Raw genomic sequence first — 16,484 nt, 5'->3', positions numbered from 1 at the left:
GAATTATAATTTTTGGTACATACCTGCTGAGTGTGTCATATGCCAAGCTCTTCATATTTCATATGAAATAGCATATATAATATTTTATTTAATTGTCAGAAATCCTATGAAGAACCATCCTTGTTTTTTAAAAAAATTATTTTATTTAATATTGGTTGCAGACAAAATTCATATATATTGTATTTCATTTGTATACATTGTGTTTCATGCACTCCCCCATGCACACTGTGTTTTCACAAGATCATTCTCATATATTGTGTTCCATAAAATTAATCACCATTAACCATGCCCACCCTTACCCCATCTTTTCAGGTCCCTACTGGATCTCTCCCAACTCCTTTACCTCCTCTCTCTTTCCATCAAACTCTGTAATGTTGAGATTATCCTTCCTCCCCAGCCTCAGTTGCCCCTCCTTTATTCTCTTTCTCCTTTGAACATTTCTACACATCTTACTGGTTATACAGTCTTTGCAATAATGGTCTTATGCAATACTTGTCCTTATAAGACTGAATGACTTCACACAACATAGTGCTTTCCATACTCTCTCGTGTTATATTTTCAAAATGATGGTTTCTGAGTGTTGTATAATATTCTATTATGTGAATGTACCATAATTTCTCCGTACATTTGTTTGTTGATGGGCATTTGTACTATCACCATTTTTCATTTTCTTGCTATTATGAATAATGCTGCTAGAAACATCAGTGTACAAATCTCTGTGCCTTGTTTTTGAGATGAAGAATTGTGATATAGTGATTAAAGGACTTGCCAAGACCTCAGAGCTAGGAAGGGCTGAAGTTAAAATTTAAACCTAGGCAGACTTCAGAGCCTGGTCTCAACTTTAATCTGTGCTTCAAGAATGAAGGGTAGGCAGTAGATCCATAATATTCATAGTAATAAGTAAGACTTATAGCCCAATATAACATATTAAAAAGATTCATTTTCAACTCTTGATGTCCTAATTCCAGACGATATTTCACATTTTGAGCCAAAGTATCACATTGAGTATCACATTTGAGCCTTGTATCACATTGTTTACAACTTATTTATGTTTTTTCATGATGGCTTGACTTTTAATGAACTGCGTATGATCATTACTTCATTTTAAAGCATTCTGGAGACAGTTTTTAATTTAAGGGAGTCTGAGAACATTAATCTGACTTTTCAACATGACTTATTATTAATACTATTGCTAACTAACTTATATTTCAGATAGGAACTTAAAACAATGAACTTTCTTTTGTACACTTTTTCTGTAAAACGATTATCTTCAGAATGAACAAAACGTGTTTTCAGAAAAGAGATTGACGGAATTGGCTTTTAAAATACACACATGGGAGAGATTCCCAATGGGCTGTGATTGCTGTTGGGCATGGTTTTCACCACAGTTCTGTGGTATTTGGTTTGGTTTGGTTTTAACTTGAGCACTGATGATTTTGTATTTACAGACAATCACTGAAAAACATAAGCTAAATGTTCCTGAGACGATGACTGAGGTCCTTGATGTGTCTGATGAAGAAGGTATGAATTTTGCTTAAATTTCTTATGATATTAGTTGTATTCTTAAACAAAGAAAAAACCTTTTTTTTTCTTTTCTGCAGGGGCCAAGCAGGTGCAGTAGTTGTGGGAACAGTATCTTAACCGTTAGAATTTTACTTTTCCAGATAAATATGCATTTTCTTTCTTTTTTGTAAAAAAGAGGGATATTACAACATCTTTCTTGGCTTTCCTAAATTCTTATCAAAGACATACTGAAACATCCCTGCTTTTGAACTAGTTAAAATGTGCAGAACTTCTTTTACATCTCGGATGAAAGGATGGTGAAAAGAACCTTAGAGTAGGTCAAAACAGCACAGCAGATAGTAGTACTGATTCAATCTAAGAATTGTTATGTGCCAAGATTTCAGAAGTGACTCATAGCTGACCCTCAGTGGGTTTCTGGAGGCTGAAAATACCATTGGAGGAGATTGCCTATTTTTCTCCCATGTAGCAGCTGGTGATTTCAAACCACATGTCTCTGGGTTAGCAACACAACTCCTACACGCTCAGCCACCGGAGCTCATTCAACATAAGATTTATTGTTCTGTGCTATGAAGTTGGAAATGACTCATAGCTGACCCACCAGTGGATCTTCAGAGGCAGTAAATCACATGGGAGGAGATTGCCAGTCTTTCTCCCTCTAACCAGCTGATGGATTTGAACCACAGTCTTTGGGGATGGCAGTGCAACTTCTTACCACTAGGCCTCATGGTTAATTTCTAGCAGGGTGAAAAAGAAAACCTCCAGACTGGGAACAAACATTTAGCAATACCATCTCAAACAAGAGTCTTATAACAAATGTTTACAGAATACCCCTGGGCCTCCACCAAAAAAAGGACTGATAACCCAATTACAAAATGGGCAAAAAGACATGAAAAGAATTTTCACAGAGGAAGATATCTGAATGATAAACAGACACATGAAGAAATGCTCCAAATCACTGGCAATAAGAGAGATGCAAACCAAAACCACACTGAGGTACCATCTCACTCCAGTAACAGTGGTAAAGTTTAACAGGGCAACAAGTAATAAATGTTGGAGAAGAAGTGGTGAGAAAGAAACTCTTACACATTGTTGGTGGGATTGTGAAATGGTACAACCATTCTGGAAGGCTGTTTCATGCTTCCTCAAAAAGCTGAACATAGAAATTCCATATTAACCCAACTGTTTCACTATTTGGCATATACCCTGAGGAAATGAGAACTGAGGCACAAATTGAGATTAGTATACCAATGTTCATAACAGCATTATTCACCATTGCAAGAACATGGAAACAGCCCCAAATGTCCAACCACAAATGAAAAGAATGAGAAATTATGGTATATTCACACAATGGAATACTATGCAGCATGCAGGAGCAATGATTTTGTAAATTATTACCTAACTTGGGAGGGACTGGAAAGCATTATGCTGAGTGAACTAACTCAGTCCTACAAGGATAAATATTGTATGAAACCATTATTGTAGAATGAGTATAAGGATCCAAGAGGGGTGGAAGAGGGTGGAAGCAGGGGAATGTGGATGTGCAGGGGGAGGGGTAATAAATCATGAGGGGGTGAGGAAATTGAAAGAATTTGTTCTTGAAAATAATATATTTGAATTTGTATATAAAATAGTAGAAAAATTTTTAAAAAATAAAGACAAGTTAAAAAAAAGAGGTATTTAGTTGCAAAGTAAAGGTGATGCAGTGAGATTGGCACAGGATAGGGCAGGGTTTAGGGCTGTTGTACATAGAGTCGCTATGAGTCGACGGCACATAACAACAACAAGTAAAGGTAGGCAGTTCTGGTAAGGTAGTCTGCTCTCAAAGATTTATGACTTAGGAAACCCAAGGGGCAGTGGGTTGGATTTGGTTGTTTTGAAAGTTTTAGGATTGATGAAAATGGCTTAAGGCAAAGGATTTCAAACAAAATTCTGAGAAATCGTATCTAGAAGGAGAACTAGAGGTGGTCTGACACAATGGAGAATATGCTAGAGCTGTAGCAGATCCAACCAGAAGTTCATGACTTTTCACTTCTAATTCTACCAGAGGATTTCACTTGATTTTGTTTCAGATTTTCCATTTCTCTGAGTCATACTCGACTCAAGCACACCAAATAATAATGACAACATGTATTATTACATTGTTGTCATTGTTGTTAAGTGCTGTCAAGTTGCCTTCAACTTATAACAGTTCTATGAACAATCAGTCTGGACCCTAACCTGTGTCATTCTCATCATCTCTGATACACTTGAGCTCACTGTGTCAATCCATTTCACTGGGGATCTTCCTCTCCTTCACTGACCCTCACCTTTCTAAACATGATGTTCTTTTCCAAGGACTGACCTCTCTTAACAACATGCTCAAAGGTGTCAGTTGAAGTTTCACTGTCTGCCTCCCAAGAACATCCCAAATCCACCATTTCCAAGTCATCTTGTTTGTCCTTTTGGAACTTCATGGGATTTTGAAATATGGCATTAGAACTAAATGTTTACCGCTAAGGCATAGAGAAAGTAGCATATAAAGTATGCACTCAATAGTGCAATTATTACTCAAATGTACAGTTTGAAAAATTCTCTGTTGTTATTGTTATATGCCATGGAGTCCATTATGACTCATAGTAACCCTATGAAGATATATACGCATAATTATATGGAAAATGTTTAAGAAATTATTATAGTAAAGGATGACACTAAGCCCGATACTAAGCTTTGATTATTTTTAAAAATGTCATTTCTCTAATTAAAATACTGATGGTATTTATTTAGGTTTGTTCAATATACAAGCTTAAGAAAAAAAAATTGCAGTGAGATGTGCTTATTTGAAACTAATTTCTGAATTCGCACTCTGGTGATTGGCTTTGAGTTGGTTCAGTTTTATAAGAATATATGAGAAGAATTTCTCATAGGCATGATCTTGAGAAAGTGTAACCATGCCTTTGGCAAGAGATTTACTGCATCCTTTCTTGGAAGATGAGAAGAAAAAGCATAAAAAGAATTGATTAGTGCAAAGCCCAAATTCTGATTTTATGGATGTGAAATGTCCAGGTTGCTACAAATCACCCCAGTTTTCAGCCATGCTCACACAGTGGATCTTTGTGTAGGTTGTTCGTTCAACAGTGTTGTGTCAGCCCACAGGAGGAAAGCCAGGCTCACAGAAGGTTGTTCATTCAGAAGGAAGCAGCACTAAAGCTCTATACAACACCCTGAATTTCTGTTCAGTCACAGAAAGCTTCCCAATCAGTAATTCTGGTGAATCCACCAAGATTATAATAACATTTCATTTTTTGTTAAAGTACGTGGCCCTTATTTCTTTGGGTGTCAATTTTTTCAATAAATTTTTGATTATGGTAAAAAAATATATGACAAGAATGATGTTAAATAAAAATATTATTACTATTGATAATAAATTTAAATGTAGTGCCAAAGTTATGTTACTTGTAAGTATTATAATGATTTGTCCTTCATCCTACTACTTGCCAATTAATTGTTAGTATTTGTATATGCATATTATATTTTGTTTTGTAGGACTATCCTAATTTTCCCTTGTGTGTTGAACAGCTTTAAAACAGTTTGGTGACAACTTTATTGATGGGGAAGCATTTAGTGATTCAGGTACCCGTAAAGGAACTGTTGGAGTGAAAGCTTGATTTTTGCTATTTTTTTTTTTACTCAGTAGAAGGAACTTAATTAATATTTAAACCTGAGTGTTTTACTAATTTTTCCTTTGGCAATTGCATGTGTAATATGGATGAGATTGTGTAGGTGTGCGCTTGAGTGTTTTTATTAACCTGAAACCTTAAAACCATAAAATGTTTATATTATTAATAATTTTATACAATCATGAGCATTATGTAAGTATTTGCCACAACTCTTCTCACATAAAAATAAGAGTAAATTGAGCCTTCTTAAATGTTAACAAACCTCTTCCACTGTTTCTGAAAATAATTTCAACTTTTACCCTGTCTGGAAAACCCCCCTTTCAGTGACTTTTATTTTAGAATTGATATTGGAATTTTTTTCCCTCCCAGAAATATATAAAGAAGTGTCCAATTTATTTGATACATACAAGCACAACTATGTAAAAGTTTATCAGTTCTACAAGAAGGAGAAAATAATAGCATTAATGCTTAAAAAATGTATGCCATACTCAATAATATGTCCAAGTTATTTGATTTTTGTCCCTATGTTCACACACCAACCTTCTTCTTGAACTTTTGCTATTATTCACCAGCATGAAAATTTACAACTACCAAGTTACCTACTTAGCATGTTTTAAGCATTTAGTACATATTAATCTTTTCATTCCGTCTATGACCCTTTATGGAAGGAGGAGTGGCATCCAATTCCATAATAGCTTTCCTCCGGAAACCCTATGAACCTGGAGAGAGGATGAAAGGCACCCAAGCATTGAGGACTCTCCTTCATAGAGTCGCTATGAGTCGCCTGCAACTCGACGGCACCTAACAACAACAACAACAACATGACCCTTTACACGACACCTGAAATGGTCTTGTCTTGCCTGTTAAAATCTAACACAAAAGATCAGCTGCATTCCTGTTTTCAAGGAGGCTTACTCTAAATGTTCCATCCCTAAGTGATCTCTTACTCCTCTGATTATATAAATTCTGAAAGTTGGCCACAATTATGCAGCTTGTGCTCGGTGAGATGGTCTTTTATCATTGCACTTTTATTTTCACCTCTTCCTGTGTAAAGAAACACTAGAGACAAGAAGGTAGTTGGAAGAAAGTAACTTTCACCACCTTAATTTAAAAAGAAGCAAGGAGTATACAATATTTTAAAACCTGCCAGTTATGCATTAATTTTTTTTTGCATATAACATTTAAACTCTATTATTATTATTAAATAAACAATTAACTAGCAATAATTATGCTCTAGCACTTTGTTAAATGATGTGGTTAATTCATGTAACCACCCTGTGACGCAGATTATCTGTATGATCTTGGTTCCTTAATAGTAGAAACTTTGGCTCAGACAGATCTACTGACCAATAGTTGGTTGATTTAGAATTTGAACTGAGGCCTATCTAATCCTAAAGGTTCAGCTTTTAATTATGAGTCTGTATAGCCTGACTTGCTTAGCAGAAACGGAATAAAAATCGAATGAGGAGTGAATTGCATCTACATTTCCTGAAAGGTCTTGTATTCCAACTATCCAGAGCTGGAAGTAATTTGGAGAGCTAGTAGTCCCCCAATGTATGTCTGGGTCCCTGGGTAATGCAAATAATTTGCTCTTAGCTAATAACCGAAAAGTTGGCCGTTGGTGTTCACTCATTGGTCCCCATAGTAAAAGGTTGGCAAGCTGCTGCCATCAGATTATAGTCATGAAAACCCTGTGGAGTGCAGTTCTATTCTGAAGCACATGAGTGGGAACTGATTCCATGGTGATGAATCTGACTTTTAAGTACTTAATATAGAAATACAAAGTAATGACATTATAAGAGCATAGCCACATTCCAGTATTTACTGGATCCCTTTTGTTAAATCAGTTAGTTTTGAAAATAGTATATTAAATAAACAAGATCAAATCATTATTACAAAACTTAATTTAAGGATTAATTCTTTTCCTTTAAGTATTTTATTTCTTAACTGGGTTATCAGATTCCAAGTATATGCTGAGTGGCTCTTCAAATATGGTTTGCTTATCTCAACTATATTAGTCTATCCTCCTGGGCCATTAGTGGGATATAAAGCATCCCTACAAATTAGTGCTTACGGAATCACCCGAACCCTCTATTTTGAAAGTGTTCTGTTCTAATCTGTGTGCAGGGAATGAACTCTATTTTGGTTTTAAGAGTGAGCTACAGCACTTACCTCTCTTTTCCTGCCACGACTTAGTTATTTTATTTGCTTTCTTATTCCAACTTTTATCTTTGGGAAGCTGTCTCATTTCCAAAATTTAGTGTTTTGAAAATTGACTTCCAGGTTGTTCCTTGAAATGTCACAATCTGCTCACTTCATTCTTGCCTTCTTTCCCTGTTATGTGCAACTCTGTTAAACTTACAAATTGCTATGACTACGTTTACAATATTTTGTATTTGTTTTAGAAGAGTAGCAAGTTATGAAGAAAGACTGCTAGATGGGCCTATAATGTACAAAATTATCTAAACTACACATAGAACCCCAATAATTATATAGTGTATTAATTTTAAGTTAAATTATTTAAATAATAAACTACTTACTATAATTAAAAAATATTAGTAAACCAACTTGATTAGTATTACTAAAAGGAGGAGCTCTGGTGGCCTTCTGGTAAGAAACTGCTTTGCAATTCTAACGACACCAATCATCAGCTGCTCCTTCAGGAGGTGGTTGGACTCTCTCCTCCTGTGCAATTTACTGCCTCCTCAAACCCACTGGAAGGTCAGCTGTGGGTCGGTTCTGACTCAGAAGTACACAGCAACAACAGCAACAAAAGCGAAAGTACAGCTCGGAAAATTACTTCTTGTTTGAAAGAAATGGGAAAATGAAGTAAATATTAAGTCTCTAAGTTTTAGGTCTTTTCAGTAATTAACATGTGCTCTGTTTTGTGTTGCTGTGGAATGTTTTCTTGACTACACGGAATTTCATAACAGCAATCGTATTTTACAGTTTATGTGAATTCAGCAAATAAATTGTTTTCTCCATCTACCTCTGATTATTTAAAGGTGACGACACAATGACAGGTGATGGAGGAGAGTACCTTAGGCCTGAAGACCTAAAAGAACTAGGTGATGACTCTCTACCCAGCAGCCAGTTCCTGGATGGTATGAATTACCTGCGATACAGTTTGGAGGGAGGACGATCTGACAGGTATTATCTCAAAGTCCATACTTTGTGTCAAATCAAAACTGTGTGCAACATATTTTAATATCGACAATAAACAAGTAGATGCAATTACTGAGCACTTGACAGCCAATCTCAACAGTTAATATTTCAAATATTTTATAATATCTTTAAGATGTACCTATTTTAAAGAACTGGAAACTGAGGCCTACAATGATTAAATGACTTAGCATTAATCAACAATAATAAGTAGTACTATGATTAATAATGAACTCTTTAAATCTGGTTTGAATCCTGTATATTTAGGTTTTAGTCAAGTGTAAATAACAGCTCTTCATTCCTATAAGAATAAGTGTTTTTATGAAAAATAGAACAAAATGTAACAAAAGCCAAAATAAAAAAAAACCAAACAAATCTGTGCAGAATCTCGGGGAGTCTGGATATTATAGAAAGACCTGAGTGCTACATGTAATATTTTGAAATATGAGAGTTATTATGTTTTAGTGGCTAGTAATTAGTACAACTGTTTTGTTTTTTGGTTTGTTTATTTTTAACTTGTTGTATGCCTTTAAATTGGAAGAGGAAATTGCCCCTCCTTCTCCAGCAAAGCATCTGGTGGATTTGAACCACGTGCCTTCAGGACTGCAGCTCAGCTTCTTGCCACTAGGCCACAAGAGCTCCCTAATACAACTGCTTTTTACTTTTTTTTTTTTTAGGCAAGTCAAATTGGAGCATCCCCAGGCGACTTGGTCAATAGTGTGTCTGCAAATTTAGGTCATGCATGTGATTGCCCATGCTGTGAAATAAAAAGGATATTTGCTAATCCTTGATATTAGGTTTATAATTTTAAATTTAGCTCGTTCCTAAGAACTCCTATGAGTATTTAACATATTTAGAATTTCAGAAATAAATCCTTATTTACTGTAAACCATTTTAAAGGCATAAATAGCAAAAATATACTTTTCTTAGGCTTCTTTGAACATCAATACTCTCCTTTTTTTCATAATTTGGTGTGTATCTAATGAATATCTTTCTGTAACAGACTCTGTGGTAGGTGCTGAAGTACAAACATATTTAATGTATCATTGCTGAATGTAGGAGTTATGAGCATATAGGCTAGTGGTGCACAAAATATTACTGACCTCAAACTTCCTGGAGATTATTTCAAGTTAAGAAAAAAGGTAAGAAGAGTTTGGGAGGAAAGGGAGTGAGGGCAGGCATTTGAAGCCTTAAATGCTCCATGAGTTTATGATATGTGTGAGAAATGAAGTAGATGTTCTGAGCATGTAAAGGGAAAGAGAAGAAATTCCATTTGCATTCTAGATGGATGTATCTCTTTGAGGGTGAATTTTTGAGAAAGATTGCAAAAAAGGCTCAACTTGGAGACTGAGAGAACCATGATTTATAATGGTTTAAAGAAAGCCTTTTGTTAGCTCTCAAGAAGTTTTGAAAAATGGAAAACTTAGGAACAGCTGGGTTTATGTGAAACCCTTGTGGCACAATAGTTTAAGTGGTTAGTTGTGAAACAAAGGTCAGAGGTTCAAGCTTACCAGCTATTCTATGGGAGAATGAAGTGACAGTCTACTTTTGGGAAGATTTGTTGTTGTTATGTGATGTGCTGTTGAGTCTCTTGCAACCCATAGCTACCCTATGTACAGCAGCTCTGAAGCCTGCCCTGTCCTGAGCAAGTCACACGAATTCTGACACATCAACCCCCATTGCCCCAGTTACTGTATCAATCCGTCTCATTCAGAGCCTTCCTCTGCTGTACTCCTCTTCCCCTCCACCCTTCCCCAGGGACCAGTCTCTCCTGGCCATGTGCCCAAAATATCTGAGGCAGAGCTTCAAAATCTTAGCCTCCAAGGAGAAGCTTGGTTTCACCCTCTCCAAGACAGACCTATTTGTTTTCTTAGCAGTCCATGGTATGTTCAAGACTTTTCTCCAGGCCCACAATTTGAAGTATCAATTTTTCTTCTGTCATCTTTAGTCATTGGTCAGCTCTTTAATGCATAGCAAGAAATTGCGAAGACCATGGACTGGATCAGGCACACTTTAGTCTCTAGACTGACACCGTTGCTTCACAGAACTCTAGAGAGGTCCCTGACAGCAGATTTTCCAAATACAATTTGTCTTTTTATTTCCTGACTGCTGGTGCTAAGAATGTTGATTGTGGAGCCGAGGAAGATGTAATTGTTAACAACCTGAATCTCTTTTCCATCTATCATGGTGCTTCCAATTAGCCCAGGTGTGAGAATCTTTGTTTTCTTGATGTTGAGCTTCAATCCATATTGAATACCACAGTCTTTGACCTTCTGCAGGTCCTGGTCAGTTTTAGCAAGCAGAGTTGTGTCATCTGCAAAGCATAGGTTGCTGATGAATCTTTTTCCAATCCTGATAATAATCCTGATAATCCTTCTCATAAAGCTCTGCTTCCTAATATAGATTGCATATAGATTGAAAAGGTGTGGAGATGGGACAAATCCCAGACATACTTCCTTTTTGATTTTGAACCATGTAGTGTTTCCCTGCTCTGTTCTGAGGACTGCTTCCTGGTCCAAGTATAGGTTTCACATAAGCACAATCAAGTGTTCTGGGATTCTCATTTTCCTCAAGAATAGCCACAGTTTGTTGTGATCCACACAGTTTTTTGTGATCCACACAGTTAAAAGCCTTTGCGTAGTCAATGAAATACAGATAGATATTCTTCTGGTACTCTTTGCTTTCTATCAACATCCATCTGGCATTGGCAATATTGTTTCTAGTACCACTACTTCTTCTAAACCCAGTTTGTATTTCTCTGTCAATGTACTGTTTCAGTCCTTTCTGGGTAATCTTCAGCAGGAATTTTCTAGGGTGTGATCTTAATGATATTGTTTGATAATTTTCACACTCTGTATATGGATTTTTTTTTTCCAGTCATTTGGCCAGGTAGTTGTTCTCCAGATTTCTTTGCACAATCTGGTGAGCATGTCCAGGGCAGCATGGTTGTTGAACTATGTTGATAGGTATTCCATCAATTCCTGAGGCTTTATTTTTTGTCAAGTCCTTCAGAGCAGCTTGAATTTCTTCCCTCATTACCACATCTGGAGCAGTTCTACTCCATCCTGTATGAATCAGATCTAAGGCACACAAGAATAGATTTGGTGGTGATATGAGTGAGCTGTGTGAGGAAGAGAAAAAAATATTAGACACTTCCTTACCGTCAGTGAGTTCTAAGGGTCAGGACAGAGAAGGAGAAATCATTCTAAGAGAGACTGTAGAGGAGCTGACAACAGTGTCAGTACTGCTTTTGTTGAGCTTGGACACATTGCTCTGGTCAGACACAATAATTTGAGGTCCTTGGTAGATTTAAAAATTTACTAAAATAAAATTTTGATGACTTTGCGTGCATTCATAATTTATGACATTTGAAGGTAAAAACCTTTATCTCAGCATGAACTCTTTTATTAAGAATAAATCATGTGATATGATCCCTTTGGACTTTTTCAAGGTATTTAGAGGAAGAAACAATTTAGCAGAATGTTTTCTATTAAACAATGGCAAGTGGTTTGCGCACACATTTAAGAATAGGTCATGGAACAAGCAAGACACCATCTGACCTCCAGGTTCATGCTTCCTTCCATTCAAGACTGCTAGGTGTTTTCATGATTTCCAAAATGAAAATACAGAAAGCATCCCATTTTCATGCTTTTTCCTGTCTTATTATTTTGCACAATTTGACACAGGGAAGTTGCTTTTTTTTCAGTAACCATTTCTCCTTTTCATTATTTCTTTACTTGGTATGCCTTCAGTAGTACCATGCCCAGGTAGGTATTACATAGCATGAAAACACAACCTTCCTGGCCACACCCATTAACATTTCCCGGCTCACTGCTTTGTGTGTGTGTGTGTAAATGTATTTGTATGTGTGTGTGTTTGTATTCTAGAATTATGGATTTATCATTCACTTAGGATTTTTACAAACTTTAATAACTAGAAGAGGTAAATGCATTAATAGAGTTAAGTCTCTGTGACCTGGCCCAGGCATGACTTTGTATTAATTGTAACATCGCCACCTTGTGGTCGACAACACTCTAGCATGGCTTTTGCAAACCTCACCCAAGTATGCCATGCCGTGTTGGAGATAATAGAAACACTTCTGGAACATAAATCTACATGAGTGTTGAAGAATAAAAAACATATAAGTGTTTATGAACAAAAACACAACCAAGCTGTCAAATTTGACTTTGTGTATGTTTTACTTCATTACTGCTTACTAATTTAAAAAACTACTGAAAATCGAGAACACTGAATAAACAGTAACTTAGTGCAGATGAAAATAAAGAAGAGTTTCAATTTATTGAAACAAGCATATTTTTTATAGTCACATATTCCATTAAAATTACATTAATTGAAATTGAAATTAAAATTCCATTAATTGGATGATCAATAAATGTTGTAGTTTACTGAGCTAACTAACATTTTCAGTGAAATTTATGTTCATGCTACCTGCTTGTATAGTTTTACCAGAGTACAAAAAGCATTAGAGCATAATAAAATGTTTGATACATTTTGTAGCTGAATATCAAGAAAAACTTTGCACTAAAATATAACTCTGAGCAGTTACAAACTTATTAAATTTTGTACCTCTGACTTTATAAAAATAAATTATGACACAGGGCAAAATATTTGAAATATTTGTAATATTTTAAATCAAGATAGGCAATTTGTGATCCTGGGATTTGAATTATTCAAGATAATTTGATCATTCTTTTTTTCAGAGTAGATAATCTCTCCACCACTGAAGAAATATTCTAATTATGTTTAGGACATTTAAATATTTTCTGGTTAGGTAAAAAAGGACATTTAGAAACTATAAATGTTGATTAAGTAACCAATTAGCATTTCACAAGGTCGTAAACAGTGTGGGTGACAGTAATCTTAGAGAAAAAGACATTTAGACATATTGTTCCTACTTAATTGTTCTTCTGGCCTCTCTCTGTCACCCCAGCTCTCCTGTCTGTGTCCTACGTATCTTATTTCTTTCTCTCTTCATCCTGTTACACTGTGGTGTTTTGTGATTTTCTTTTCTCTTCTCTCAGTATGACTTTTTTGGTGGGTTTTAGAAAGGACAAAAGAAATAACACTACTCTATCACTTTTAGTTCAAAGCAGAGAAACAAACTTAGGGTCAGATTGTTGTTTATTATTGTGTACTGTTCAGTCAGAACTGACCTGTAGCTGACCCTCTGGTGGGTTTTCAGAGACAGTTAATCACATGGTAGGAAATATCCCATTTTTCTTCAATGGAGCAGCAGCTGGTGGATTAGAACTGTGAACCTTTGGCTTGTAGCACAGCTTCTTATCACTGGGTCAGATATATTCCATCTTTATTATTAATGTGACTTTTTTTAGTGGTGTTTTATTGGTTGTACATTATACCATCTTATTTAAAACTTCATGACATAGTAATACTACCTTCCTGAAATGGACAACTTTGCCTACCAGGCCATAGAAACATTCTGAGAATAGCAGTTAAAAAGGTTTTATCTGATAGACTTTTGTTTGAATACAGTTCATTATGTTGCTTTTCAACCTAAATTCCAGTTTCACCTTTGAGACCCCCTCACGACTATACTAGTGCTGTATTCAAAGGTCATTGCTACTTAGTGCTCTAGCCCTCACCTGTTTCTAGGAGCCGGCACTTTCAGTCCTGCACTGCAGTGCCTCAGCCACATTGTTTACTGTTTGTTAAAGTGTGGCAGCTTTAAATGTTTAAACATTGGAATTGTAAATCTATGTATAAAGAAGATACCATTAGCAAATCTGAAACCACTCAATGTGGAGATGCCTGAGCCTGTAGACAAGCCATATGATTTCACGAATAAAGGACTTTTATTTTTCCTCCCAGGATCAACTGAAAATTAAATAAAGGAGACAGAATGGCATAGCCTGTAGCCCAAAGGCATCACCTCTCTGATAATTCAAATGCATTAGCTGCCCTTCAGGAGGAAGAAGAGCTCCTGTGTGATTTACATTCTGGAAAAACCTTCTGGAGGCTGGGCTCCGTGTCAGTTCCAACTCAATGGCACTGAAGAATCATAGCTATAGACTTAGTGCTACTTATCTATGCTTGATACAAAGTACACGCAAGTAGCACTTAAACTAGCTTTGTGGAGGAAAATGGTTGGAGAAATTGTTCTGCCCACCAATTGAGAAGCAGTCCTGGTGGCACAGCAGAAAGGTTTAATAGTTCCGTATGCCAGCCACTATGTAACAAAGTGTGAGAATCTGCTTTGAGAAAGATTACAGCCTTGGAAGCCCTGTAAGAGAGTTACACTCTGTCTCTTGGGTTCACTAGGGGTCTTAACCCACTCATCAGCATGTGCAATCCATTAGTTGAGACAGACTTTTAGTGAGATCAAAGATACTTTCCCCAGTAATCTAGTCTCTGCCTCAGCCTCAAATTCAGGGTCAGATAAAAGTCAGTCATGATTTACAAAGTCATAATATTTTGTTTGGTTTTCTGTTGTTGTTGTTGCTTTATTTTTATTTTATACTGACTTACTTACAAATTCATATGCATTGCTTTTCATACCAGATTAAAAAAACCCAAAATAAACAATAACAAAGACCACAACAAATATGATAATAATAACGAAAAACTATAATCATTGCTATTAAAATCAGGGACAAAATAAAACCACACCCCACAACAAAGTCATACTATAAGCTACCTCCATGCTCTAGGGATAATAATGTCCCTGAGAATGGGTTTACTAAGAATCTAGGCTCCTCCTGTCCTGGCCATATCTAAAGTCTCAGTCTTCTCTAATGGCCTGCTCCAAACAGTTTTGCACTGCTAACCCAAAGGCCGCACATTATTGACTCTTCAAGTCCAGGGAAAAAGGAAGGTCAGTCTCATCCTCTGTGATTTACAGCCTCAGAAACCCAATGGTAGGTCAGCTATGATTTGGTTCTGACTCAGTGGCCATGTGTCTGAGTTTCAGATGTGATATGAAACAACTTATTTACCAATTATGTCTAGACTTCATTATAAACATACATATGTACATCATATATTTTGTACATAACACACCAGTGTAAATAACATTCATATACCTACCATATGCATCACGGGCACAGAAAAATAATATGTATATGTGTTTGTTTGCAAAATCCATGTCATGCATGTATTATCTGTGTAAACTATGGTATTGATATAAACACATAGACTCATATGATCACCTCTTTATTGTTCATGTCACCATTGGCATATTTGAAGTCTATTTTCTTTGTTGTAAACATACCTGCAAAATAGTAAGAGCAAGGTCCTCATGACTTAATGGATTACCTACAATGTGATAGTTTCCTCAAGTATCATTGAAGCTGATTACATTGATACTTTACAAAGAAGACTATAAATGACACATCAAATTAGGTATATTTTAAAGATGAAAAAAATTTAAAAAGTAGCTTCTATTAAAAAAAAAATACTCTAAACTGGCATTTATTCCATAATTCTACAGAGCTCCAGTGGCCAAATACCTATTAACTGAAAGTAAAAAAGCTTGCTTTTGCCAACATTGTGGCCTTGCATACCTCTTATCATATTGTTCTTTTGTTCTGTTCCTTATGGGCTTTGGGCTAATATTTTGACTAGAAATCTTCCATTCTTGGGCTAATGAGAATAAATAATAGTTTATTTAAGGTATCAGTCTGTATGTCATGTGATTATGAAAAATGACAAAGAATGAAGTTCTACCTATGAGATACAATGTCAAATTTTGCCATCACGTTTGAGTCTATATATGAGACTTTAAACTTCTGATTTGTTGAAAATCTAAAGCACTAATCATTAAGGCCTAAACCTCATTTTGAAGCCAAAGCTTTTTTCCCCACCCCTTCATTGTCTGGTGGCAGTTTGTTTATTTGCTGGCAGGTGTGTCTGTGTTCTGGGATGGTGCTTAGGAACAGTTTCTCATGCTCTTGCATCTCATTGCCCCAGCAACCAGCATTCTTTGGTTCTTCACTCATCACACACAGGACATGCAAGGGAACAGTGCTCTCCTTTGAAATAATACCATTGAGGGAGACACCAGAGACAAACAAGAAGAACTCCACTTCCGCAGGAAGCATGTATCTGGCCCTAGTTCACCACATTCTGTATCTTCCAGGGGAATGCACCAGCATTCAACCATTC

General features: G+C 36.1%; 1 protein-coding gene across 3 annotated transcripts in view; it reads left to right on the top strand.

Moving 5' to 3' along the window:
* The window catches only part of ANK2 (ankyrin 2, neuronal), an 843,213-nt gene that overhangs the window by 730,832 nt on the left and 95,897 nt on the right, over positions 1-16,484 (top strand). For all 3 annotated transcript variants that reach the window (XM_006881082.1, XM_006881081.1, XM_006881083.1), the window contains 2 exons: positions 1,449-1,521; positions 8,186-8,330. In XM_006881082.1, coding sequence (XP_006881144.1) covers positions 1,449-1,521; positions 8,186-8,330 — 218 coding nt within the window. The remainder of the gene's footprint in view (positions 1-1,448; positions 1,522-8,185; positions 8,331-16,484) is intronic.

This window comes from Elephantulus edwardii, unplaced genomic scaffold, assembly GCF_000299155.1.
Source record: "Elephantulus edwardii isolate Elephantulus edwardi_28Jun2011 unplaced genomic scaffold, EleEdw1.0 scaffold00012, whole genome shotgun sequence".
Taxonomy (NCBI): Eukaryota; Metazoa; Chordata; class Mammalia; order Macroscelidea; family Macroscelididae; genus Elephantulus; species Elephantulus edwardii.
Note: the sequence above shows the minus strand (reverse complement) of the source record. Positions and strands in the feature narration are given on the sequence as shown.